The sequence below is a fragment of the Carassius gibelio genome, chromosome B4, assembly GCF_023724105.1.
Source record: "Carassius gibelio isolate Cgi1373 ecotype wild population from Czech Republic chromosome B4, carGib1.2-hapl.c, whole genome shotgun sequence".
NCBI lineage: Eukaryota > Metazoa > Chordata > Actinopteri > Cypriniformes > Cyprinidae > Carassius > Carassius gibelio.
In genome coordinates, this window is record NC_068399.1 from 8,943,289 (window position 1) to 8,966,763 (window position 23,475).

Below are 23,475 nucleotides of genomic sequence, written 5' to 3' on the forward strand. Positions count from 1 at the left end.
AAAATTTTCATTTGTTTCAAATTAATTCTTATTTTATAATAAATCTTATGCAAACTCTGGAATAGACTTCCTGATAATGTTCGGGGTTCAGACACACTCTCTCTGTTTAAATCTAGATTAAAAACGCATCTCTTTCACCAAGCATTCGAATAATGCATCTCTTAAATTGTGAGTGTAGTTGCATTCTTATTCATAAGTTTGGGTTAAACTAATTAATTTTAATTAGTTGGAACATCTACAACAAATTAAGAGCAGCTACGCTAATTATGTCTCTATTTGTTTCTCTGTTTTTCCACAGGATAACTAGGATTTCCACAAGCTCCAGTCTGGATCCAGAACACCTGAGAAGAGATGATGCTGACCCTCAGAGGACCCCAGATGATGCTAACCCTGAATCAACAAACAGAACTAACAATTATTGCTAAATGTGTGACTGAATCATATAATAATTGCTGATAGTAATGTCACGGGGTGACAAAAGAGAAGCGGAACTAAGTCCCGCCGGAATTTTGTGTTCCCCTCGGGACGGTGTCGCGGTAACACCGGTCCACTTCCGGGTTGCGCCCGATGTCACAATAACAACGCTAATGACAGATTGACATCTGGTGTGGGGAGTTTGATGTGGCGATCTGTGAGAGGATTATGGAGGCGGAGTAACCACATAAAAGGAGAAGTGCAGAGACCATGAGGAGGGTTGTTGATTCTATTTGGTCGTTCGTTCTCCCGGCTATTCTTCCTGGTTGGCTTGCCCCCGTATGTGGTTCTTCTCTTTGGATGTGTTCCCCTAGGAGAGGTGAATTCCTGGGACGTTTGGGCTGGCGTGTGGAGGTATTTGAGGACTATTGTGGGGTTTCGGTTATCTGGCTGTGCAACAGATATATCAGCGATCGAGTGGAGATATTCAGGACAGAAAGAGTGTGAGTGTGGGGAAGATATATAGAGTTAATGCCGGACGCTTACCACCCCGAGAGCCCACCACCGTCACCGTAATCCACACCCAGGCACTCAACTGAAGTATCCCCCAGCCGTAAGCCCCATTTCTTATTCAAGAACACATACATGCTGTTGATTACTTACCCCGCTGTGTAGATCGCAGGTTCCTCTGGGCCGAACGCCGCATGTGATGTCCCTATGAAAGGAGGTGGACACGAGAATTATTCCTTTCCCGGTCTTAACCGAAGCATCTCCCAGTCGTAAGCCCCATTACTTATTCAAGGACACATACTTATTGTTGATTACTTACCCCGCTGTGCAGATCACAGGATTCTCTGGGCCGAATGCTGCATGTGATGTCCCTGTAGAAGGAGGTGGACACGAGAATTATTCCTTTTCCCGGTCTCGCCCGAAACATCCACGAGCTCTACTTACCCGGATACCCCCCCTCACTCCGGGACGGGTGACAGACTACCCTGGCTCTTGCTGGCCCCGTACAGGCACGAACTGCCGACGACTCCACGCCTTCCCGGCGTCCGAGGTCTGGCTCCGTTCTGGTCGGGAGACACGGAAGGAACACTGAACTTTTAAATTGCTTTTAATCAAATAAAACCTTGTTCATTTTTTATACTCTCGTCCGTCTGGTTCTTCTGGTCCGCTCTCCGAGGTGATCTTGGGTTTCAGGGGTGGGTGCAGTCTGGCTCGGCCCCCCCGACCTGTGACAGATTTGGCGTAGTCGGCAGGGTTTCACCTCGGGTTGAGCGACCAGGGATTCTCAGATGGCCGACGACGAGGCACTGGGGGCCCCACCCCGAGTCATGCCAGTGTTCGTGGGAAATCCCTGGGTCCAGAAATATGGAGGAAATGAGTCAGAGGTACGCCTCTCCGAATGGCGGGCTCAGATCGAATATCTGGCCGGGCTACAGGGACTGAGCGCGACCCAACAGCTACAGTTTGCCCTCAACTCCCTTGACGGGGAAGCACGGCGGGAAGTCCAAGCCGCCCCCGAAGCTGTCCGAACCACCGCCCAGTCTGTGTTCAGATTCCTGACGGAAAGGTATGGTGACGCCACTCCAACTGCGGTTCTCCGGGCCCAGTTCTTCAGCAGCAAGCAGGGCCCCTGCCAATCCGTCAGAGCTTTCGCCCTCCAACTACGGGAGCGAGTTACCAGGCTGCAGGGACGCCCAGACCATGGTCTCGGAGATAGTGAGACTCTGTTGAGGGACCAATTCCTGCTGGGGCTAAGGGAAGGCCCGGTACGCACGGGACTTAGAGTCCAATTCAGAAGGGAGCTGGAACTCACCTTCGAAGACCTAAAGAAAGAAGCGGTGGCATTGGAGAACGATCAGGTTGAGGTGAACGAACCCCCTGTGTGTGCGGCCGTAAGTAGCTCCGCAGTGGCTGTCCCCGACATGGCAGAGTGGAAACAGACTCTGAAGCTCGAACTCCTAAAGGATGTCCGGGAGCAGATGGCGGAGCTAACCAAGACGAACCAAGAGCTGCGTTCTGGGGCTACCAGGCCAGAGGTGAGGCCCATCTCGCGGGACCGGGTGTACTCGGACGGGAACAGGGACGCAGGGAGGCGACCTAACCGGCCCAACCGGCCCCAGTTTGAATGGGACGAGCAAGGACGGCCTATCTGCAACCGCTGTGGCCAACCAGGCCATTACAGCCGACAGTGTGGTCCTCGAAGAGGTTCGGAGGGGGGTTTTTAGGTCGACCGGCCACAGTGGGTCGTGTGGTCGGGACCCCCTTAGATGACCCACCCATCGGAGCAGGCTCCAAGGACAGGCTGGTCGGGCATAGCCCAGTGGTGGAGGTCCAGGTGTGTGGTGTGAAGGTGCCCTGTCTCGTCGACACCGGATCCCAGGTGACCCTATTCGCGGAGAGCCTGTCGCAAGAGCTGTTTGGAGATCAGAGGATGTATGGGACGGAGGCTCCCTGGCTCTCCCTGAAAGGAGCAAATGGTCTGGACATCCCCTACATTGGCTACAGGCTGCCGGACTTGGAGATCCACGGAGTGATCGTGCCCCAGAAGGGAGTGATCATCGTAAAGGACCACTGTCTGGGGAGTCACCGGGCCTTGCTAGGTATGAATGTATTATCTGCATGTTGGGAGGAATTGTTTCGGGCAACGCCCGCTCGAGGGATCTCGCTAGCCGAGCAACAGGAATGGGAACGTGTCGCCGCTGACTGCAGACGGATCCAGATGTCCCGGGCCCGGCAAGGCCGCGAAGGGACAGGTCGGGTAGCGTGCCGTTATGCCCTGTCCGTGCCAGCGAACAGCGAGGCCCTAGTATGGGTGCGAGTCCTCCAGCGGGACGTGGGAGTGGAGGAATGGGTGTTGGTGGAGCCCCACTGGGATGGCCAGCAGGTAGAAGTCGCCAGAGGTTTGGCCGTGGCACGAAGAGGACGGATCCCGGTGAGAGTTCGGAACGGGACGCCCCATGTTGTGCACCTACATAAACATCAGCGGCTGGTCAAGGTAACGCCGGTAGAATCCCATCAGGTGCGGGAGGACCAGGACGTGAGCTTTTGCCAAGTACACCCCGCGGTGGTGGAAGTGGCCCTTACCCAAGCGAGCTCGTCGCCCCAGAGTCTAGGGGAGGAGGTGCCCGGCCACTTGAAGGGAAGTTCCCTGCAAGGGGAGGAGCTGGGACCGACACAGGCCAGGAAGCTGCGAGACCTGCTGAGCAAGTGGCAACATGTCTTCTCGGCACACGAAGAGGACTACGGCTGCACCAACGTCGTGCAACATCGGATCCCCACCGGAGATGCAGAGCCCAGTAGAGAAAGGTACCGACCCGTCCCACCTACCCTGTACACAGAGGTCCGTACACTGCTGCAAGGTATGCTCAATCGAGGGGTTGTTAGAGAGAGCAGCAGCCCGTGGGCAGCTCCCATCGTGTTGGTACAGAAGAAGACTGGCGCATGGAGGTTTTGCGTCGACTACCGCAAGCTGAACCTGGTCACTAGGAAGGACGCGTTCCCCCTACCCCGGATCGAGGACTCCCTGGCTGGCTTAACACGCTCGGCATGGTACTCCACGCTGGACTTGGCAAGTGGCTACTGGCAGGTTCCATTGGCCGAGGCCGACCGGGAGAAGACCGCCTTTACCACCCCGTTCGGTCTCTTTGAGTGGGACCGGATGCCCTTCGGCCTCTGCAACGCTCCTGCCACCTTCCAGAGGCTGATGCAGCGGTGCCTGGGAGGTCAGTTGATGGAGTCCGCCTTGGTATACCTGGACGATGTGATTGTCTATTCCCCAGATTTCGACTCCCACTTACAACACCTTGAGCAGGTCTTCGGGGCCATGGAGAAATATGGGCTGAAGCTCCAGCCGGACAAATGCCATCTGTTACGGCGGGAGGTCAAATTCTTGGGACACTGTGTGGGCGCGGCGGGAGTTTTGGTCGACCCGGAGAAGGTGTCGGCGGTGCGAGAGTGGGCTGCCCCGCAGACGGTGAAGCAGGTCCGGTCATTCCTGGGCTTCGTGGGGTACTACCGCCGCTTTATCAAGGACTTCTCCAAGATCGCAAAGCCCCTAAATCAGTTGCTGGCTGGGACAGGACGCCCCCGAGGTCGCGGATCGCCGGCTATCCTATGGAGCCCCGAGTGTGAGGCTGCGTTCCGGCGACTGAAAGACGAGTTGCTGCAGGCGCCGATTCTGGCGTATGCTGACTTCTCCAAGCCCTTTGTCCTATACACGGACGCTAGCAACCTGGGTTTGGGGGCCGTGTTGGCCCAGCAACAGGACGGTGTAGAGCGGGTCGTAGCCTACGCAAGCCGGAGCCTTCATCCAGCAGAGAGGAACGACGCCAATTACAGCTCCTTCAAGTTGGAACTGCTGGCGCTGAAATGGGCACTCAGCGAAAAGTTTAAAGATTACTTGTGGGGTGCCCAGGTGACGGTAGTAACTGACAACAACCCCCTAGTACATCTACAGACGGCGAAGTTGGGGGCAGTGGAACAGCGCTGGGTGGCCCAGTTGGCCAATTACAACTACCAGCTCCGATACCGGCCAGGACGGGAGAACACCAACGCTGACGCCATGTCCCGACTCCCGGAAGCTCAAGGTCCGAGGGACCCACCGGAACCCACGCCAGACCCCGAAGGAGAGGAGTATATGGTGGGCATTGTGGAGGCGCCGGGGACTCAACATGAGGGGATGCCTGTGAGTTGGGGATGGGACCCCTGCCGCTGGAAAGAGCGACAGCAGGCCGACAGGGAGATCAGTGGCTTGATGCGATGGCTAGAATGGGGCCGAAAACCGATGTTGGCCGAACAACGGGCCCAAGGGGGAACAGGAAGGAAGCTGTTGGGACAATGGGCCAGACTACAGGTGAAGGAGGGAGTACTCTGTAGGTCTGTCCGAGATCCGTGGCTGGACGAGGAATTCCGACAGATCGTTGTCCCCGAAGGCCAGGTACAAGAGCTCTTGATAGCGTACCATGATCAGCTGGGCCATCAAGGGCACGAGAAAACGGTCTCTCTCTTGAGGCGATACTTCTACTGGCCCAACCTAGAAGCAACGGTACGTACCTTCGTTCGGGCCTGTCCTCGTTGCACCTTGTTCAAAGCCAGGAAGGAGGCACGAGCACCGATGGTCCCCATCCAGGCAAAGGCTCCTCTCCACATAGTCGCAATGGACTTCTTGACCTTGGGTCGGCCGGCAGACCGCTATCAGAACATCCTTGTCATTACCGACTTGTTCACCAAGTACTCCTGGGCCGTTCCTACTTTGGACCAGACGGCGAACACCACCGCCACTGCTCTGTGGAGAGCTGTCTTCCAGCCGTTCGGTTGCCCCGAGTTCCTACACTCGGACCAAGGGCCAAACTTCGAGTCTCGGGTAATCAGAGAGCTGTGTAAAGTGTACGGCTGCACCAAGACCCATACCACTACTTACCACCCCCAGGGAAATGGCGGATGCGAGCGGTTCAATCAGACCCTATTGAACTTGCTCGGCACGCTAGACCAAGAACATCAGAGCGACTGGGTGAGTGCGCTACCAAATCTGGTTCAGGCCTACAATAATAGTACGCACAGTACCACGGGCTACGCCCCCACTTATTTGATGTTTGGCAGGCATGTGCGGATGCCCACCGACTTATTGCTGGGGACGGCAGCAACCGAGGAGGAGGGGAACTTAACCGAATGGGTAGGGCGCCACCACCAACGCCTCCATTTTGCATTCGAGCAAGTCTCGGGACGGATCCGAGCGGCTGGGAAGAAAAACAAGAGGCTGTACGACCGGACGGCTCGGGAAGCCCCCCTTCTCCCAGGAGAAAGGGTCCTGGTAAGGGACAACCGGCGACAAGGGAAGGGGAAGCTCAGTGACCGATGGAAGAATGCACCATACGTGGTCGAGGGCCAGCAGCAGCCTGGACAGCCAGTATATACAATTCGGCCCGAAGGAAAAGCCGGGCCCGCTAGAGTGGTCCATCGGAACATGATCCGCCCCTGTCCGAACTATCCCAGCCCCGTAGAGGAGGCGCCAAAGGAGCCTGAAGCTGTAGCCCTGTGGATGGCAGGATGGGCCGTGATCCCAGGAGAACGGGGAAATGTCCCCGCAGAAATGGCCCCCAGAGACCCGATGGATATGCCTGCGAACATCGACCCTGTCTCGCCACCACGACGGTCCCAGAGGGAGAACCGAGGTCGGCCCCCGGCACGCTATGGAGAATGGGCGACTGAAAGGCGTTCTAGGGACTAGAACGGTTTGGCAGGGGGGTATGTCACGGGGTGACAAAAGAGAAGCGGAACTAAGTCCCGCCGGAATTTTGTGTTCCCCTCGGGACGGTGTCGCGGTAACACCGGTCCACTTCCGGGTTGCGCCCGATGTCACAATAACAACGCTAATGACAGATTGACATCTGGTGTGGGGAGTTTGATGTGGCGATCTGTTAGAGGATTATGGAGGCGGAGTAACCACATAAAAGGAGAAGTGCAGAGACCATGAGGAGGGTTGTTGATTCTATTTGGTCGTTCGTTCTCCCGGCTATTCTTCCTGGTTGGCTTGCCCCCGTATGTGGTTCTTCTCTTTGGATGTGTTCCCCTAGGAGAGGTGAATTCCTGGGACGTTTGGGCTGGCGTGTGGAGGTATTTGAGGACTATTGTGGGGTTTCGGTTATCTGGCTGTGCAACAGATATATCAGCGATCGAGTGGAGATATTCAGGACAGAAAGAGTGTGAGCTCTGGAAAGCAAGTGAAGACCAGGCCGCGCCATCACTATCGGAGGGAAGTTAATAGACCTGATCTGGGACTTCGATCAATTGTATACATCTGGGCTGGGAGTGATAACGTTGTGAAGTGGATGGAGCCATCGTTGGGTGAGTGCTGGCTCTATTTGCACTAAGAGTGGGTGTGCCGTGTCTGAAGTGGTGTGTTTGCACAATAAATCGTTTGAAGTGAAGTTACAGAGTGTGGGGAAGATATATAGAGTTAATGCCGGACGCTCACCACCCCGAGAGCCCACCACCGTCACCGTAATCCACACCCAGGCACTCAACTGAAGTATCCCCCAGCCGTAAGCCCCATTTCTTATTCAAGAACACATACATGCTGTTGATTACTTACCCCGCTGTGTAGATCGCAGGTTCCTCTGGGCCGAACGCCGCATGTGATGTCCCTATGAAAGGAGGTGGACACGAGAATTATTCCTTTCCCGGTCACAACCGAAGCATCTCCCAGCCGTAAGCCCCACTACTTATTCAAGAACACATACTTACTGTTGATTACTTACTCTGCCGTGCAGATCGCAGGATCCTCTGGGCCGAACGCCGCATGTGATGTCCCTATGAAAAGAGGTGGACACAAGAATTATTCCTTTCCCGGTCTTAACCGAAGCATCTCCCAGCCGTAAGCCCCATTACTTATGCGAGAACACATACTTGCTGTTGATTACTTACTCTGCTGTGCAGATCGCAGGATCCTCTGGGCCGAATGCTGTATGTGATGTCCCTGTAGAAAGAGGTGGACACACGAATTATTCCTTTCCCGGTCTTAACCGAAGCATCTCCCAGCCGTAAGCCCCATTACTTATTCAAGAACACATACTTACTGTTGATTACTTCCCCCGCTGTGCAGATCACAGGATTCTCTGGGCCGAATGCAGCATGTGATGCCCCTGTAGAAAGAGGTGGACACACAAATTATTCCTTTCCCGGTCTTAACCGAAGCATCTCCCAGTCGTAAGCCCCATTACTTATTCAAGGACACATACTTATTGTTGATTACTTACCCCGCTGTGCAGATCACAGGATTCTCTGGGCCGAATGCTGCATGTGATGTCCCTGTAGAAGGAGGTGGACACGAGAATTATTCCTTTTCCCGGTCTCGACCGAAACATCCACGAGCTCTACTTACCCGGATACCCCCCCTCACTCCGGGACGGGTGACAGACTACCCTGGCTCTTGCTGGCCCCGTACAGGCACGAACTGCCGACGACTCCACGCCTTCCCGGCGTCCGAGGTCTGGCTCCGTTCTGGTCGGGAGACACGGAAGGAACACTGAACTTTTAAATTGCTTTTAATCAAATAAAACCTTGTTCATTTTTTATACTCTCGTCCGTCTGGTTCTTCTGGTCCGCTCTCCGAGGTGATCTTGGGTTTCAGGGGTGGGTGCAGTCTGGCTCGGCCCCCCCGACCTGTGACAGTAATGTTCATCGTCTGACTGACTACGTCTTGTATTAATTTTTCTAAAAAAATCCTGTCATATGCACACAAAGTGACACTTATAAGCTGTCACTAAATATTGTAGAAATGTAATTTTCCATAAAGTTGCTTTGTAATGATTTGTATTGTAAAACGCGCTATACAAATAAACTTGAATTTATTTTTTATATTTTGTAAATATATGACGAATATTATTATTATTATTATTATTACTATTATTATTATTCATTGTTTATATACAAAGTATATTATTTATATAATAAGTTGATTTATGACCTTTGATTATTTTATGTTGTCATTCTGATCTGTTCCGGTTTGATGCCGAGGGGCTTTATGGTATGTCTCATGTGAGCATTACATAAAGCATCAATAATAGGAGTTCTCTTTTGGAAAGTCAGTCGGCAGCTGGTGTCATCGCTGGGCATCCTGCCTGTCCCTGCCGCTCATGAAGGGGTTAAACCCTTCTGTGCATCACAGACGGTTGAGTCATCCCTTCATCATGTCAGGGGAAGGGAAATGTCTTTATCCTGCTCTAAACAAGACTAGAGTCTGTCTGCTGCACCTTTTATAGCAGGAAATAAAGTGGCACAGCCAATCTTTTATCCAAATTCTCCACCTCAAAAAAAAAAAAAAAAAAAAAAAATTTGATAATAATAATAATTATATATATATATATATATATATATATATATATATATATATATATATATATATATATATATATTTCACCTATTTTGGTGATGAGCTAATGACTTTGAAATACAGATATTTCCAATGCTGATTTTCATACATTTTATTCCAAGTGTGGACAAAGACCTAACCAGAATTTAATTTTATTTTGGTGTGAAAAAATAAATACATGTTGCAGTTCTGAAGTGAAAAATTTCAAACCACTTAAATAATGAGATTTGTTACTGTAGAGTTTGTTATTATGCTGTTAAATAAAAATGCATTATGTTCAGCAATAAATAATAAATTAAGCTCTTATTATTTGTGGTGGATTTATGTTATTTGTGTTCAAATATAATTTTAAATTATAGAAGAAAAAAAAACAGAATAATAGTCGATAAATTAAAATAAGTAGTATTTTTTTTGTTTTTTGTTTTTTACCCATTATACAGTATTTCCAAGTAAAAATAAATAATGACAACATGCAGGACTCAGTATCCATCAGGATCTGACTGGATTGAAAAAAGTGATGTGTGATGTTATTATTAGTGACATTATTCAGTCTTGTATAATTTAGCAGTTAAAGGTGTTTCATAAATGGAGAAAGTTACTATATTTGGTGAAAAAATATTTGACTTTAGAATTCCTGGTCCTATTATGAATGATTCACCAATGCATGTTATAAAGAATTAAAAAAAAAATCATAATCTTTTCCAACACGTACACTTTCGGTTGTACAGGCTATTTGATCAAATGAACCATTCAGTCAATTCCAGATAAATAGAACATTCCACTGTTCCTGTTTCCCTCAGAAACAAGACACATTACAGAAGTAAAGTGGGTGTGCGGACACCATCTAACGTTAACTGTAAAGACTACGTTGCCCCAGTGAAGAGAAGAAACGCAGAAAAGAGGGGAAAAAAGAGAAAGAGAGGGGGAGGGTTGTGTCAAGGGATTTTAATTGACAGCTTTACAAATCCCCTAGATAGACAGCTTTCCCCTCAGATTAGGAATTAAGAGGAGCGACAGGAGGAAATCATAGCCAGAGCATTCCTGCACACTGATGTCCTTTCCCGCCTTTCTCTTCCTGAACATCTGAAAGAGTGTGTGTTTTCTGCAGATAACACTGTCTGATCATTGCTTTGCAATCTACGGGGATTTGCAGAGATGCCCTCATTGCACATGCAGCCAACTAAATGATGAGCAAATACTGTGTCATGCTGGATGGATTCTGACCTGAAGATTGACCGATATTTCAAGTGACCTCACTGAAAACGATCAAAACCTTCTTAAAACAAAAAAAGGTCTTGAAAAGCAGAACCACATGCAATATTGAGCTTTATTTTTAGATAATCTATCTGGAACTAGGCATAGATCTAATGTATTCACTTAAATTAAACAGCAAATCTTGGTTTAATGATGTTTCGATTTAGGTTTTCATCATCACTGAAAAATTGAATGCTTTTTTGCAATTGCAGAAACTCTTCATATGACTTTTACTATGTGTGTCACAAATAATATATTGTACCATTTGTGTATGATGATAAATATGGGCTGTGGTTGGTGACAGATGTCAGTCCCCTCTGAGACTGAGGTAAAAGCTGATGCGAGAGCCCTAAAGTCGTCCCACAGAGAGTTCAGGACAGAACTCAAGAGGATGCCCTGCTCTAAGGACTCTCTTAAGTTTACAGAGACTGAGAATGAGACAGCACAATGTCCCAGAACAAACAATTCCAATAAGCACCAATATTAAGAGAGAACAGACACCTAAATTAAGGAATTTCTGGGATTTCAGATGCAAAGACCATTTCATATAAAAAATATAGCAGTAGGTTTTATGCTAGCATCAGTTTAGCTTAGTCCTCAAACATTATTTAAATGTTGGTAACAGTTCACATGTGCAGCGTGGGAGAGGCATGAAACATCTAGCCCATCTTCTGACGCTCCATTTGGCCATACTTGTGTTCCATATCCAGAAATGACACTCCGGAGCGCTGTAAACAAACAGATGGAAAGACAAAGTGCACATTACATGCTGTATTTGTCATTCATTCTGCTGATGATGTAGTGCAGTGTTGTTGTGGAGTGGATTAAAGGTTCTCAGTCGCCAAATTAGTGTTAAAAATACATTATTCATGTCATAGAAGAAAAATTGTAAAATGAACTACATCATTTTGTAGCTTAACTTCATCTTTCTATGAGAAAAAAAAAAGAAACTGTGTCGTTCAGAAGTAGCTGTGTAATGCTGTAATGAATTAACAACTCTTAAAAAAATGAATTAACCTTTTTCTTTGTCTGCTGTCTTCTCAGCTCATCATAGTCACACTTACAGGGCTGTATGAACAATCCATGAAAATGTCTTTGAGATGAATGGGATTGTAACTGTGAACAGTATGAATCAAACACATTCATAACAGGACTAGAAAATACACACATAATGAGCGACACCTACTGACCAGTAGAGGGAATATCTACTCGGTAACTGAGGGTCACTTAAATGTACTTGAAACACTGTAAGCCTAATTGTCTCTACCTGAATAATTAAGTGATTTTAACTAAACATTATTTAAGAATGTGCGTTTTGGGCCCATAAATCCAAACCTACATTTATTTATTTTCCTACAAAATATGTATTGTAAACTTTGTTGTTGCTGTGTTGTGTTGTGCTGTGAATTCAAAATGGAATTTATTAAATCAGCTTTGCAAGCAGTTCTGCCTGGCAACATGAGAACTAATGTACTGATTGGTCGATAATTACGACCAATATAATAATTATGTCTTCACCTATTTTGTCCAAAAAAAAAAAAAAAAAAAAAGAGAAAAGAAAGATAGAAAAAAGATCAAAGGTCAAATTACTTGCAGCAACAGAACAATTAAAAAGATCTTTCAGCATCTTCACTTATTACTAACCAGTTTGTTTTCTTGTTGAGAATTACAGAGGTTAAGATGTTAATGTTTTAATGAAAGTAGTCAAGTGTGATGTCACCGTGATAGATCAGTGTTTGCTTTAGTTTGGCCCTTGACTCTTGATTTCTTAAGCATTCACCTTTCTCTGACTGCTATAACTTTGTGTTTCTAAAGCACATTCTTTTAAAGCAACAAACACAAGAATATTGCTGATGATGTAGAAGCCCGATTCGGATGTCATTAAAAGATTAAGCTACGTTAGCTGATCATTTGACATTGATTAATTTGCTCATTCTTGATCTGCGTGTATATCTGAATGATCCTGTCAAAAATGTTTTGCATAAATGCATTACTAGCTAAAGATCAGAAATATCTGAATGAGACTGAGAATTAGAATGTTTAAAGTTTTGTTAGAATTTAAAGTGTTTCTGATGATGCATGTTACAGACAATAACTGTTTAGTCATTATTATATATTTATTTATTTTTTCTGTTTAAGTGTTCAATGAAAATTTCCATACAAGTTTTTTTGCACTTTATTTAAATTAGAATATTTTCTTACATTTGACACCCATCACTGCCAGTTATTTGACCATTATTTTTACTGTGTATATGAGCACACATGAAATGAACAAGCTACTTTCCATTGCTCTTGTTCATTACTTTTATATATCAGCTTCGGCACAAGATGGCATCATTGCACATGAATAAACACCTACAAATGCAGGGCATGTGATTTGAAGATTAAAATCTCTGATTCAGCATAATCACACCAATAACCCTTTGCCAACAAAGATCTACGGAAATGCATAATAATGACAAAGACAACTAAACATTAATGTACATTCAGTGAAAGCTCAAAATGAAGATGCAGTCTTCACCAACGTAACCAGAGCTAATAATCAGTACAGAGTCAGTCAGTCCATGTGTGTGTGCTTAAGAAAGGTAAGAATGTCAGATATGTATGTATGTATGTACCAGGAGCATCTTATAAACCATTACAAATGCCTTGTATGTCTGCACACACTTGGCAAATGAAGCTAATTCTGATTCTGAATCATTGCTGTTCTGAAAATCTCGAATGTAGAGCTTAAATCACATATAAATAATATCACATCCATTTTATTTATGTGCAGAAAACTGTGCCATAGTGTAAATCAATGTAACAATTATTTTTGTTGATTTTTGAAGTAACACCAAACTTATTATTGCATAAAAGGTGCAATAATTAAAATGCATTGAACAAAATAATGAAATTGATCAACAGTATGATTAGATTAATATTAAGGCGGAAAGACATTCAAGACAGTAAACACCATGAACAAAAAAGCACAAATCCTTTTTTTTTCTTTTCTTTTTTTTTTTATGGAGACTGCTATCATGATAGTTTCAGTGGACATCCTCAAAATAAGGACATATTTACCAGAATGTGTGTGTATATATACACATACATATATAATAATAAAACGTGAAAATTATATTAAATTATATTTTATTATTATAAATGTATTAAATATTATTATACTTAATATATTTTTAAAATCATAAAAATATCATGACTCCTTTGGCATCATAGCTGGAAGATCCCTGGTCTCCACCTCCGCCTCGTTCCTTTGACACAGCGGCTCCACCATGGCTCCTAGCTGCCTCCTCTCCACTGTGGCCCGTCAGTCCACCAGCTCCGCCGGGTTCCATCATCCTTTCATCTCTGCCTTGGTCTTTTGTTGACTGCCTTGGGACTCTGCTCCTTCCTCCGATTCATCCACCCTGGTCTTCTGCCTGCCCTTTGCACCTACCTTGTGCCCAGCCCAAACCCCCACCCACTCTCCTTTGTCTGTCCTGTTCATGTGCCTGGCTGTCCTGGTATTTGCGGCTCTGAAGCACCGGCCAGATGGCAAAAGTTCAAAGATGGGGTAACTTGAATGTGAGGGATCCAGAGTGATTTTCTGAGCCCTTTTCTTCATTCTGGATGTATACAGTTCTTGAAGGGTGGGCAGGGGAGCACCAATAATCCTTTCAGCAGTCCGAACAGTTCTCTGTAGTCTTCTGATGTCTGATTTAGTTTCTGAGCCAAACCAGACAGTTATAGAAGTACACAGTACAGACTCAATGACGGCTGAGTAGAACTGTTTCAGCAGCTCCTGTGGCAGGTTAAACTTCCTAAGCTGGTGAAGGAAGTACAACCTTTGTTGGGCCTTTTTAACAATTGAGTCAATGTGATTGTCCCACTTCAGGTCCTGAGAGATGGTGGTGCCCAGGAACCTGAATGACTCCACTGCAGCCACAGTGCTATCTATAATGGTGAGTGGAGGGAGAGCAGGGGGGTTTTGTGAAGTCCACGATCATCTCCACTGTTTTGAGCGTGTTCAGCTTCAGGTTGTTAAGACTGCACCAGACAGCCAGCTCTTTAACCTCTTGTCTGTAAGCAGACTCGTCACCGTCCTGGATGAGGCCAATGCCTATAGTGTTGTCTGCAAATTTCAGGACCTTGACAGAGGGGTCTTTAGAGGTGCAGTCGTTGGTGTACAGTGAGAAGAACAGTGGGGAGAGAACACATCCCTGAGGGGCACCAGTGTTGAGCACCTTTCACACTGCGATTCTGTCAAATACAAGGATAATGCGACCCGGCATTTGTTCCCAGGCCGCTAGATTTGGTCCATTCACACTGCCAGCGAAATACGGTAATATGTGCGCTTTCACACACAACCCATAACGGTCCCGGGTCGAGTTGACACGTGACATCCAGATGTGACGTATAATGTACGAGTCGAAAAAGATTGGTGCCAAAGAATAAGGAAACGCAAAACGGAAGTGTTCTCATTGCTTTGTAAAGATGGCTGTTGACCAGCAACTAGCGGCATTGTTGTTTATGCTAAATTCTCAAATTACTTCATGTTTTTCGATATTGACTTCTTTCTCGGAGAGTTAATGAGATAACACGTACGCTGGAAGCAACGCTTGCTGAGAGTAGGAAACAATGTGAAGCAGCGAGACTTAGAGCACAGAGGCGCCATCGGATGCTAAAAGCTACCACTCTGTGTACACGGCTCATGCAACTGGGTGTTTCTGATAGAAGAATGTGGATGCTACGAAGACCTCAAGGTGCTGTATTTTGGACTAATGTCCTAGAAAACTTCACCGCCGATCAGTGGCGTCAGCACTTTCGCATGTCACGCACCACGTTTGAGTTTGTTCTGCAATTTGTTGAGCGAAGTCTAAAACGAAAGTCTACAAACTGGAGAAAGCCACTTGAACCACGTAGATTGGCTATTGTTTTGTGGTGGTATGCTACCCCTGGCGAATACCGCACAATCAGTTGTCTTTTTGGTGTGGGGCTGTCGACTGTTTGTACTCTGGTTCATGAAGTGACCGCGACATTGAAGAGAAAACTTTTGCCCAGAGGAGAAGCTCTTCAAAACACTATAAATGGATTCGCTGAACGTGGGTATCCATTATGTGCTGGTGCAATAGACGGTAGCCACATCCCTATTATTGCTCCCCAGGAAGATGCTGCAGCTTACTACAATCGTAAAGGATGGCATTCAATTGTACTTCAAGCTGTTGTCGACCACAACTTCTGGTAAGAATCTAGTCCATAAGCTGTTTTTAAGCTTTACCAATTTTATATTTTCACGTGAACAGATATTAACTCCATGTCTCCCGAACTAGCTTCACAGATGTGTATGTAGGCTGGCCTGGCCGCACATACTGTATGACGCTCGTGTCGTCCAACTCTCCCATTTTCCAAATGGCAGAAGAAAATGGTGGCTACCTGTTTCCACGTGAGGTAATCACTATTTAATTTGCTACTATTATATATATGTATGTATGTGTATATATATGTGTGTTTGTATATATATATATATATATATATATATATATATATATATATATATATATACTTTTAAACAGAACTCAAGGATTGTGAATGGAGTTGAGGTTCCTGTCCATTTAATTGGTGATGCTACATACCCGCTCAAGAAATGGCTTATGAAGGGTTTCACAAATCACCAAGCGCTGACCCCTCAACAACGGCTGTACAACTACCGACTGAGCTCAGCACGAATGGTTGTCGAGAACACCTTCGGACGACTCAAAGGGCGTTGGCGGTGCTTACTGAAGCGCAACGATGTCAACACCGCACTGATGTCTGATGTTGTTGCCGTTTCTTGTGTTCTGCACAATATTTGTGAGATGCACAAAGAAACATTTCTGCCTGACTGGAACATCACAGATGTTTTGCAAGAGCAAGCGCAATATGTTTTCCAGGGAGTGGGAGGCCGTAATGCTCAAGCAATTCGGGAGGCTATGAAAACGCTCTTCTAACTTGTTTACACTGTTACATGCACATCCATCTGTACCAAAAGCTGTGAAATTACGCATGAAAAACAAATAAAACATGTCAACAATTCTCAATAAAAAATAATTTATTTTGGATGGAATATAAAGTGTGTTGTGCCTGTTTAAATCAAATGTAACCATTTCAAGTACACAATATGACAAAAAAAAAACAATGTAAAAAAACACAATGCAATTAGAAAAAAAGTGTAACACAATATTAAAAATGAAAAAAAAAAACACTACAAAGTGTTCAAACAAAAAAAAACCTGAACCTGGCAAGCAATAGAGTGCCATTAGATAATTATGCACAAATATAAATATTATATAATTTGTGCTATATATATATATATATATATATATATATATATATATATATATATATATATTACATTTATATAAATGCTACTAATCCAGTACTATGAAATATTCAATAATTGTTATACAATAACAAGTTTTGAAGTAGTCCTACTCAAGCTGCAATGATGGCAATGGGTTGAATAAGTGATTGTCTGTATTCTCTGATGTGCTCTGCTGAAAACGGGCTTGACGAGCGGGCACATAATAGGGCGTGGGTGCTGGAGCTGGCATACGGCTAAGAATTTCACCCAAAAAACGATTTTGGGTGTCTTGTAGCTCACGCAGCATTGTCATCTGTTTAGCCAGCTCTTCCTCCCTTGCCTGACTTGCCTCCCTCCTCAACTGGTTTTCATATTCCCTCTGCTCTGCCAAACGGACATGTTCCCTCTCCTCAAAGTCTCGGTCCATATCCAAAAAGAGGTCCTTCACCTCTTTCATGATCAAATCAGTTCTGGACTGGCGCTTTCTGGCTTTTTTCGCAGGGGGGGGTTGAGGTGATTCTAAAAAGACAAAACAATGTTGTTTAGTAACCATGAAGGTAGCATATGATACATGGCAGACAAAGAACAAAGAACAAACAGTCCAGCAAGTTACATAATAGCATAGTTATGTAACTCACCTGAATTACTTTCCCTGGAAATTGCCTCGACGGTCTCCGAGCTGGACGCAACTGTGGACACAACGGTGCAAGAAGAAGCGGCTACCTCTACTGTTGTCTCTTGTTCATCATTCCTACACGGAGACGCCGCCATACTGCCCAGTAACGCTACTGGGTTAGCCGAGTGGCTTGGTCCCCATACGCTGTAGCTTAAATCGAAGTAAGGCCAGTCTAGTCTTCCACTGCCGCTCCTCCCGTTGTGATCCCGCACTTGGTGAATTTTTTTTTTCAAAGCCTTCAGCTTACTGATGACTTGCGCTTTCTCTCTCGAGAAACCATGCTGTTGCATTTTTATTTTTATTTGCTCATAAACGACCGCATCACGTACCGTTCCACTGAGCTGGCGAATGATCTCCGCTTCAGTGCGGATAGTAAGGAGCTCCGTGGTCTCGACATATGTCCAGTTTGCGCACATTTCTGCTTGTTTAATTTTAGTTTATTTTGTATACGAACACTCTCTGCGTTTAGAACACCGACTAGCTCTTCTGGCACTGCAGGGTTGTATTATTGAAAAAACAAGCTCAAGGAGTCGCACGATAACTACGTCATCACTACGTCACATCCGTTGCGGCATTAGTTTTGGCTTTTGTTCACACAGCGCTTGTTCCGGATCGATTACCGCAATGTTACTAGGTCCCCGACCCGGGTTAAATTCGTTAATCAATTCCGGGACGTGGTTGCTTTCACACAGAAGGCGACCAGGCAATGTTACGGGAATATTGCGAGTCCGACGTGCAGTGTGAAAGGGGCTTTGGTGGAGCAGCTGTTGGCCAAGAATTTCCCAAGTCCCACTGACTGTTGCCTATCTGTCAAAAAGCTAGTGATCCACTGACAGATAGAGCTAGGGACAGAGAGCTGGGTCAGTTTGGTCTGGAGGGCTGTTGGGATGAAGGTGTTGAAAGCGAATTATAGTCCACAAATAGGATCCTCACATAAGTGCCTGTTTTGTCCAGATGTTGCAGGATGAAGTGCAATCCAATGTTGATTGCATCATCAACGGACCTGTTTGCTCAGTAAGCAAACTGCAGGGGGTCCAGTAAGGGTCCAGTGATGTCCTTCAGATAAGCCAGAACCAGTTTTTCAAATGACTTCATGACAACAGACGTTAGAGCCACAGGTCTGTGGTCGTCAAGTCCTGTTATCTTGGGTTTCTTTGGAAGGGGGATTATGGTGGAGCGTTTGAAGCAGGAAGGCACTTCAGTGATCAGAGATCCCCAAAGCTGCTCGTGGAACAGAATGATATGCATCCTTTTTTGCGGTGTAATAGTGATTTAGTATATGAATTTCTCTGGTGGGACATGTGACATGCTGTCTTTATTTTGTCAGTTCACAGGAGAGATTGGCTTCATTAAAGTCCCCAAGAATGATTAAAACACAGTCCGGGTGTTGTTGTTCTCTTTCTGTGATCTGATCAGCGAGTTTCTGTAAAGCCAGGCTCACGTGCGCTTGCAGAGGGTTGTAAACACTCACCAGAATGAACGAGTGAAACTCCCGCGGCAGATAGAACGGCTTGCATTTAACAAAGAGCACTTCTAGATCTGAACAGCATATCTTCTTTAAAACAATTACATTTTTACACCACCTTTCATTGATGTAAAAGCATGTCCCGTCACCGCGTGATTTCCCTATTGATTCTGCGTCGTGATCCGCTTTAAACAGCTGAAAGTCCGGCAGATGGAGTGCGCTGTCTGGAATGGCATCATTCAGCCAGATTTCCATGAAACACAGAGCAGCAAAGTTTGAGAAATCCTTGTTTGTCCGAGAGAGCAAAAGGACTTCGTCCATTTTGTTGGGTAGAGAGCGGCCATTTGCCAGATGGATGCTAAGAAATGGCGTTCGAAATTGGCGCTTTCTGAGTCTGACGAGCACGCCGACTCGCTTTCCCCGTCTGTGCGTCCTGTAGCATTTGATCAGCGCTGCTGCTTCGCCGAAAACAACATTCAGTATAACGTATGAATAACTGATCCGGTAAAAGATCTTGTGGTGTGTTCTGCCGAATGTTCAGCAGTTCATCCCTGGTGAAACTGATTGTGTTTGTTAAACAACAAAAAAAACAGAAAAAACGAACAAAAACAGTACAAACACTGGAGAGCCAAGCACTGAAGCAGCCATGTGCAGCGCCATTCATTAACTGATCCTCTATGACTAATTCTTGATAGGGATGTTGCTCCAGGATAAACAAACTAATGATCCAGAAAGCTGACTTAAAGCTGTACATTTTGTTGCGAATACTTTGTGGGAATGCCTCAAAAAAAATCAGATGACAAAGCGTTGACATTTTGCATCTAGTAAGTTCTAGATTTTTGTTGCTATATTAGTCATTATTTTCCACTTATTAAGTCTCTTATGTAAGTGCCTATGTAAGTCACCCACAGTGAGCTATACTGGTCCATTCTGCATGTAGCATGTCTGCAATATGAGCCTGTCATTTTGTTTAGACTAAACAAGAACATGAGAGAAATATCTGAACTGTTATTCAGATGAGATCTTAAAGAAATAGTTCACACAAATTTCTTCATGTTTCCACAGCAGTGTAAAAAAAAGCTAATGAAGAATGTTTTTTCTTGACTTTGTGGTGCTATTTTTGCAAGTCATGTTGTCGTGCTTCTCCGTTCTGTCTTTAGCTGGGATATATGTCATTAATGAGGTGATGATAAAAGAAGTGTCATGCATAGCTAATCTCAGCATTTGCTCATATGATGGGTCTTTACACTTCCAGCTACAAGGCCTCATGGTCTGACAGGATCATGCAGTCTCAGTTATTTTAGAGTAAACAAGGGTTATATCAGTCATGCAATCATAAAGGGATAGTTCACCCAAAAATGAAATTTACTCATCCTCATGTCACCCAAAATCTGTTTGATGTTATTTTTTTATTTTCTTTATTATGTTTTGAAGATTCTTTCTGTTTGTACAGTACACTGAAAGTAAATGAAAACTAAGGTCTGGGACAAAATTGAACAAAGATTTACATAAACTAAAGATAACGGGAACAGTGTAACAATTATTTTTGTTGAATGGAGACTTTTCTTCATATATTTTGTGTTGTGCAGAAGTCATAAAGGTTTGGAACAACACTGGTATCAATTTTTTTTTTTTTTCATCAACTAAACCTTTACATTTGACTAAAACCTGGTGACCACCAGTGCGTTACACTTTACAGTACAAGAGGAAAAATTGTAAGGAACAGGGAGAGCACAGGAGATGAAAGATGATGGCAGGAGAGAAAAGGGAACACTGTGACTCATAATGTTTATGGCAGCCTGCGGTTGTCTCTGTCTCTGGAGGATTCTAAGCTGTGGTAAGATGCTAATATGTAGCAGAAAAGCTAATCTGCATTTTACCTGAGCTTGTGCAAACTTGCCGTTGTTATGACCCACTGTGATCAACCAATGCAAAGTTTAAATACGTTTGCTAAATCAGCTTTATCTCAGTAATATTACTTAGTTAGCTTAAAAAATATATTTAAAATGTTTATTATTTACAACATTTGATTGCCAGATTTTCACTTTATGAGCTGCATGAACTATTCTGTTCTACAATTTACGTTTTGCTAAAAACCTATATTAGGATGTTTAATGGCAGGTTTTGTTGGGACGGCTTAGTCCCAACCAATCTATACCATTCTGTATGCCATTTACTACCACAACTGGTATTTTGGAATTGAGATAACAGTTGTTGTTGTTTTTTTTTTTTAACTGCTTAAACACAAAACCTTTATTTGTCTCACAATTTCTGAAACCTGACACTCAAACAGTAGAACCACACACCAAATCTGCAGAACCATACACTAATAAAATTTCATAAAACACTTTTTTTTTTCAAAACACAACACACAGTTCTCTATGTAATACAGCAAAATCCAACAGGAATTAATATTATGGCATATGTGTTTGCAAATGTTGAGATGTGTTTGTGATATGTAGGCTACAGTTTGCATTTTGTGTGCAATTCTTGGATCTATAAGCAGTTGAATTTTTTTTTTTTAAGTCATTGTCAAATCAGTTCTGAATTTTCATTCTGCCATACACTGTCACAGTTCCCATCTCAAAAACATACTCAACCTTCACCCCATGTGATATTGTGCTTCTTGCTCTGCTCCTGTCTGACAGCAGTGATGTCTGGCAGCTTTTTGCCAGCAGCGCTCACCAATAATTTTAACATTTAGACCCTTCTCCTATACACACATACAATCACCAACCAATCTGGCTTCAAAAGTGGCCACTCAACTGAGACTGCCCTGCTCTTGGTTACCGAAGCCTTATGACTGGCAAGAGCAGCTTCCAAATCCTCAGTACTTGTGTTGCTGAATCTGTCTGCTGCTTTTGACACAGGTAACCACCAGATTCTCCTCCCCAACCTCAGAAAGATGGCCATCTCTGGAACCGCACTCCTGTGGTTTAAGTCCTACCTCTCAGGTAGATCCTTCAGAGTGTCTCGAGGGGTGAGGTTTCAAAGTCATAACTTCTTGCTACTGGGGTTCCTCAAGGCTCAGTGCTTGGATCACTTCTCTTCTCCATCTACATGATGTCATTAGGATCTGTCATTCATAAGCATGGCTTTTCCTATCATTGCTATGCTGATGACTCTCAACTCTACTTCTCATTCCAACCAGATGATCCGACAGTAGCTGCTCGCATTGCAATCTGTCTGGGTGTCATTTCTAGCTGGATGAATGACCATCACCTTCATCTCAACCTTACTGTCTGTAAATTAAGTGACTTTAAATTTAAAATCCTCTTTTATTCTATTAAACTTCCTTTCATGTACTGTATTGAATCACCATAACATGTCAGAGCCTTCCTCTGTCAGTGTGTGTGTGAAGCATCTGTAGGCACTTGAGGCCAAACAGTTTTAGCTCTCTCCATCTACACTCACTCATTATGTAATGTGCTCTTAATATAGGTCAGGTCTGAGGCAGAGAAGAGCAGTTTTTAGCACTATTTGTAATTGTCCAACATTACCCATGCAGTTTGAGAGTGTTGTCTGCCAATGTTCAAAACATGCAGCTTTTGCTTTTTCAGTATATTGTAGGCCTACATACTGTATATTGTGCACAGCTGTACACATTTTCAAAATGATAGCAAAGGGTCAAGGTTTGATCGGTAAGCATGAGCCAGTTAGCTTATGATAGATTTCATAATTGCAACTGTGGTGGAAATGTATTTTGATGAATACTGTATACAAAACACTGTATATATTGTAAATATTTAGTTAGTTTTGCCAGTAACCGACTGCTTCAGAAGCCTCTTAAAACCGCATAGTATCCTTAAATGTCATTGCTATTTGCTAAAAATGTTGTTGACAATCGTCTAAATTAGTTACATTTGTTACACTGTTTTCTCAGTAAGACACTGAACATCAGATAAAAGCTAAAAATAAATAGGGACAACTGTAATATTGATTGATTGATTGTTTGATTTGTTTCACTATATATTACAAGTCAGTGAGCCAATTTGAGGGTAATAGTAGTATACCCTAATACATAACTAGAGCATAAAGTCTCATGTGTACAGCTTCATTTGTGAGCACTGGCTCATGCAAGGTCATTTGTGTTGTCGGCTTCTATCTAAACACTTTCCAGGCTAAAGTTACTGTACATCAGTAATTAGTATGTCTCATCTCCTCTACCTGCCTTCCACAACCAGCTCAATTTCACTCCCAGCAGGTCACGCGCAAGTTTGACCTCTGTGTGTGTGGGTACAATGGCAGCATGCCACTGATAAAAAAGATACAAGTCTCTGTCCACTGTCCATATGCAGTGAGTTATTGTATAATTGAATCTGAACTTTATATCAACATGCAAAAGGTCATATTAGTTAATTATTAGAATAACTGGTCTAAAAAAAATAAAATATTGGCAAAACATGTGAATGTATCAACCTGTCCTCCAACCAATACGCTTGTATAGGTCGTTTGTCCAAATCCCTGAA

At 44.5% G+C, this 23,475-nt stretch overlaps 1 protein-coding gene and 1 long non-coding RNA gene across 3 annotated transcripts; one reads left to right on the forward strand and one right to left on the reverse strand.

Moving 5' to 3' along the window:
* Positions 1-7,220: 7,220 nt before the first annotated feature.
* On the forward strand, positions 7,221-8,566 carry LOC127956421 (uncharacterized). Of its 2 annotated transcripts, none has more exons than XR_008153559.1 (3): positions 7,221-7,532; positions 7,699-7,961; positions 8,190-8,566. It is a non-coding gene; the product is annotated as an uncharacterized LOC127956421 (long non-coding RNA). The 2 variants fall into 2 exon arrangements; XR_008153558.1 differs by having other exon boundaries at positions 7,231-7,532; positions 7,865-7,961.
* An 8,426-nt stretch (positions 8,567-16,992) lies between these two features.
* LOC127956334 (uncharacterized) lies at positions 16,993-18,393 on the reverse strand. The gene is made up of 2 exons (XM_052554171.1): positions 17,504-18,393; positions 16,993-17,384 (listed from the first exon to the last, which is right to left on the reverse strand). The coding sequence occupies exons 1-2, from the start codon at positions 17,955-17,957 to the stop codon at positions 16,993-16,995; spliced, it is 846 nt and encodes a 281-aa protein (XP_052410131.1). The 5' UTR covers positions 17,958-18,393.
* Positions 18,394-23,475: the final 5,082 nt, after the last annotated feature.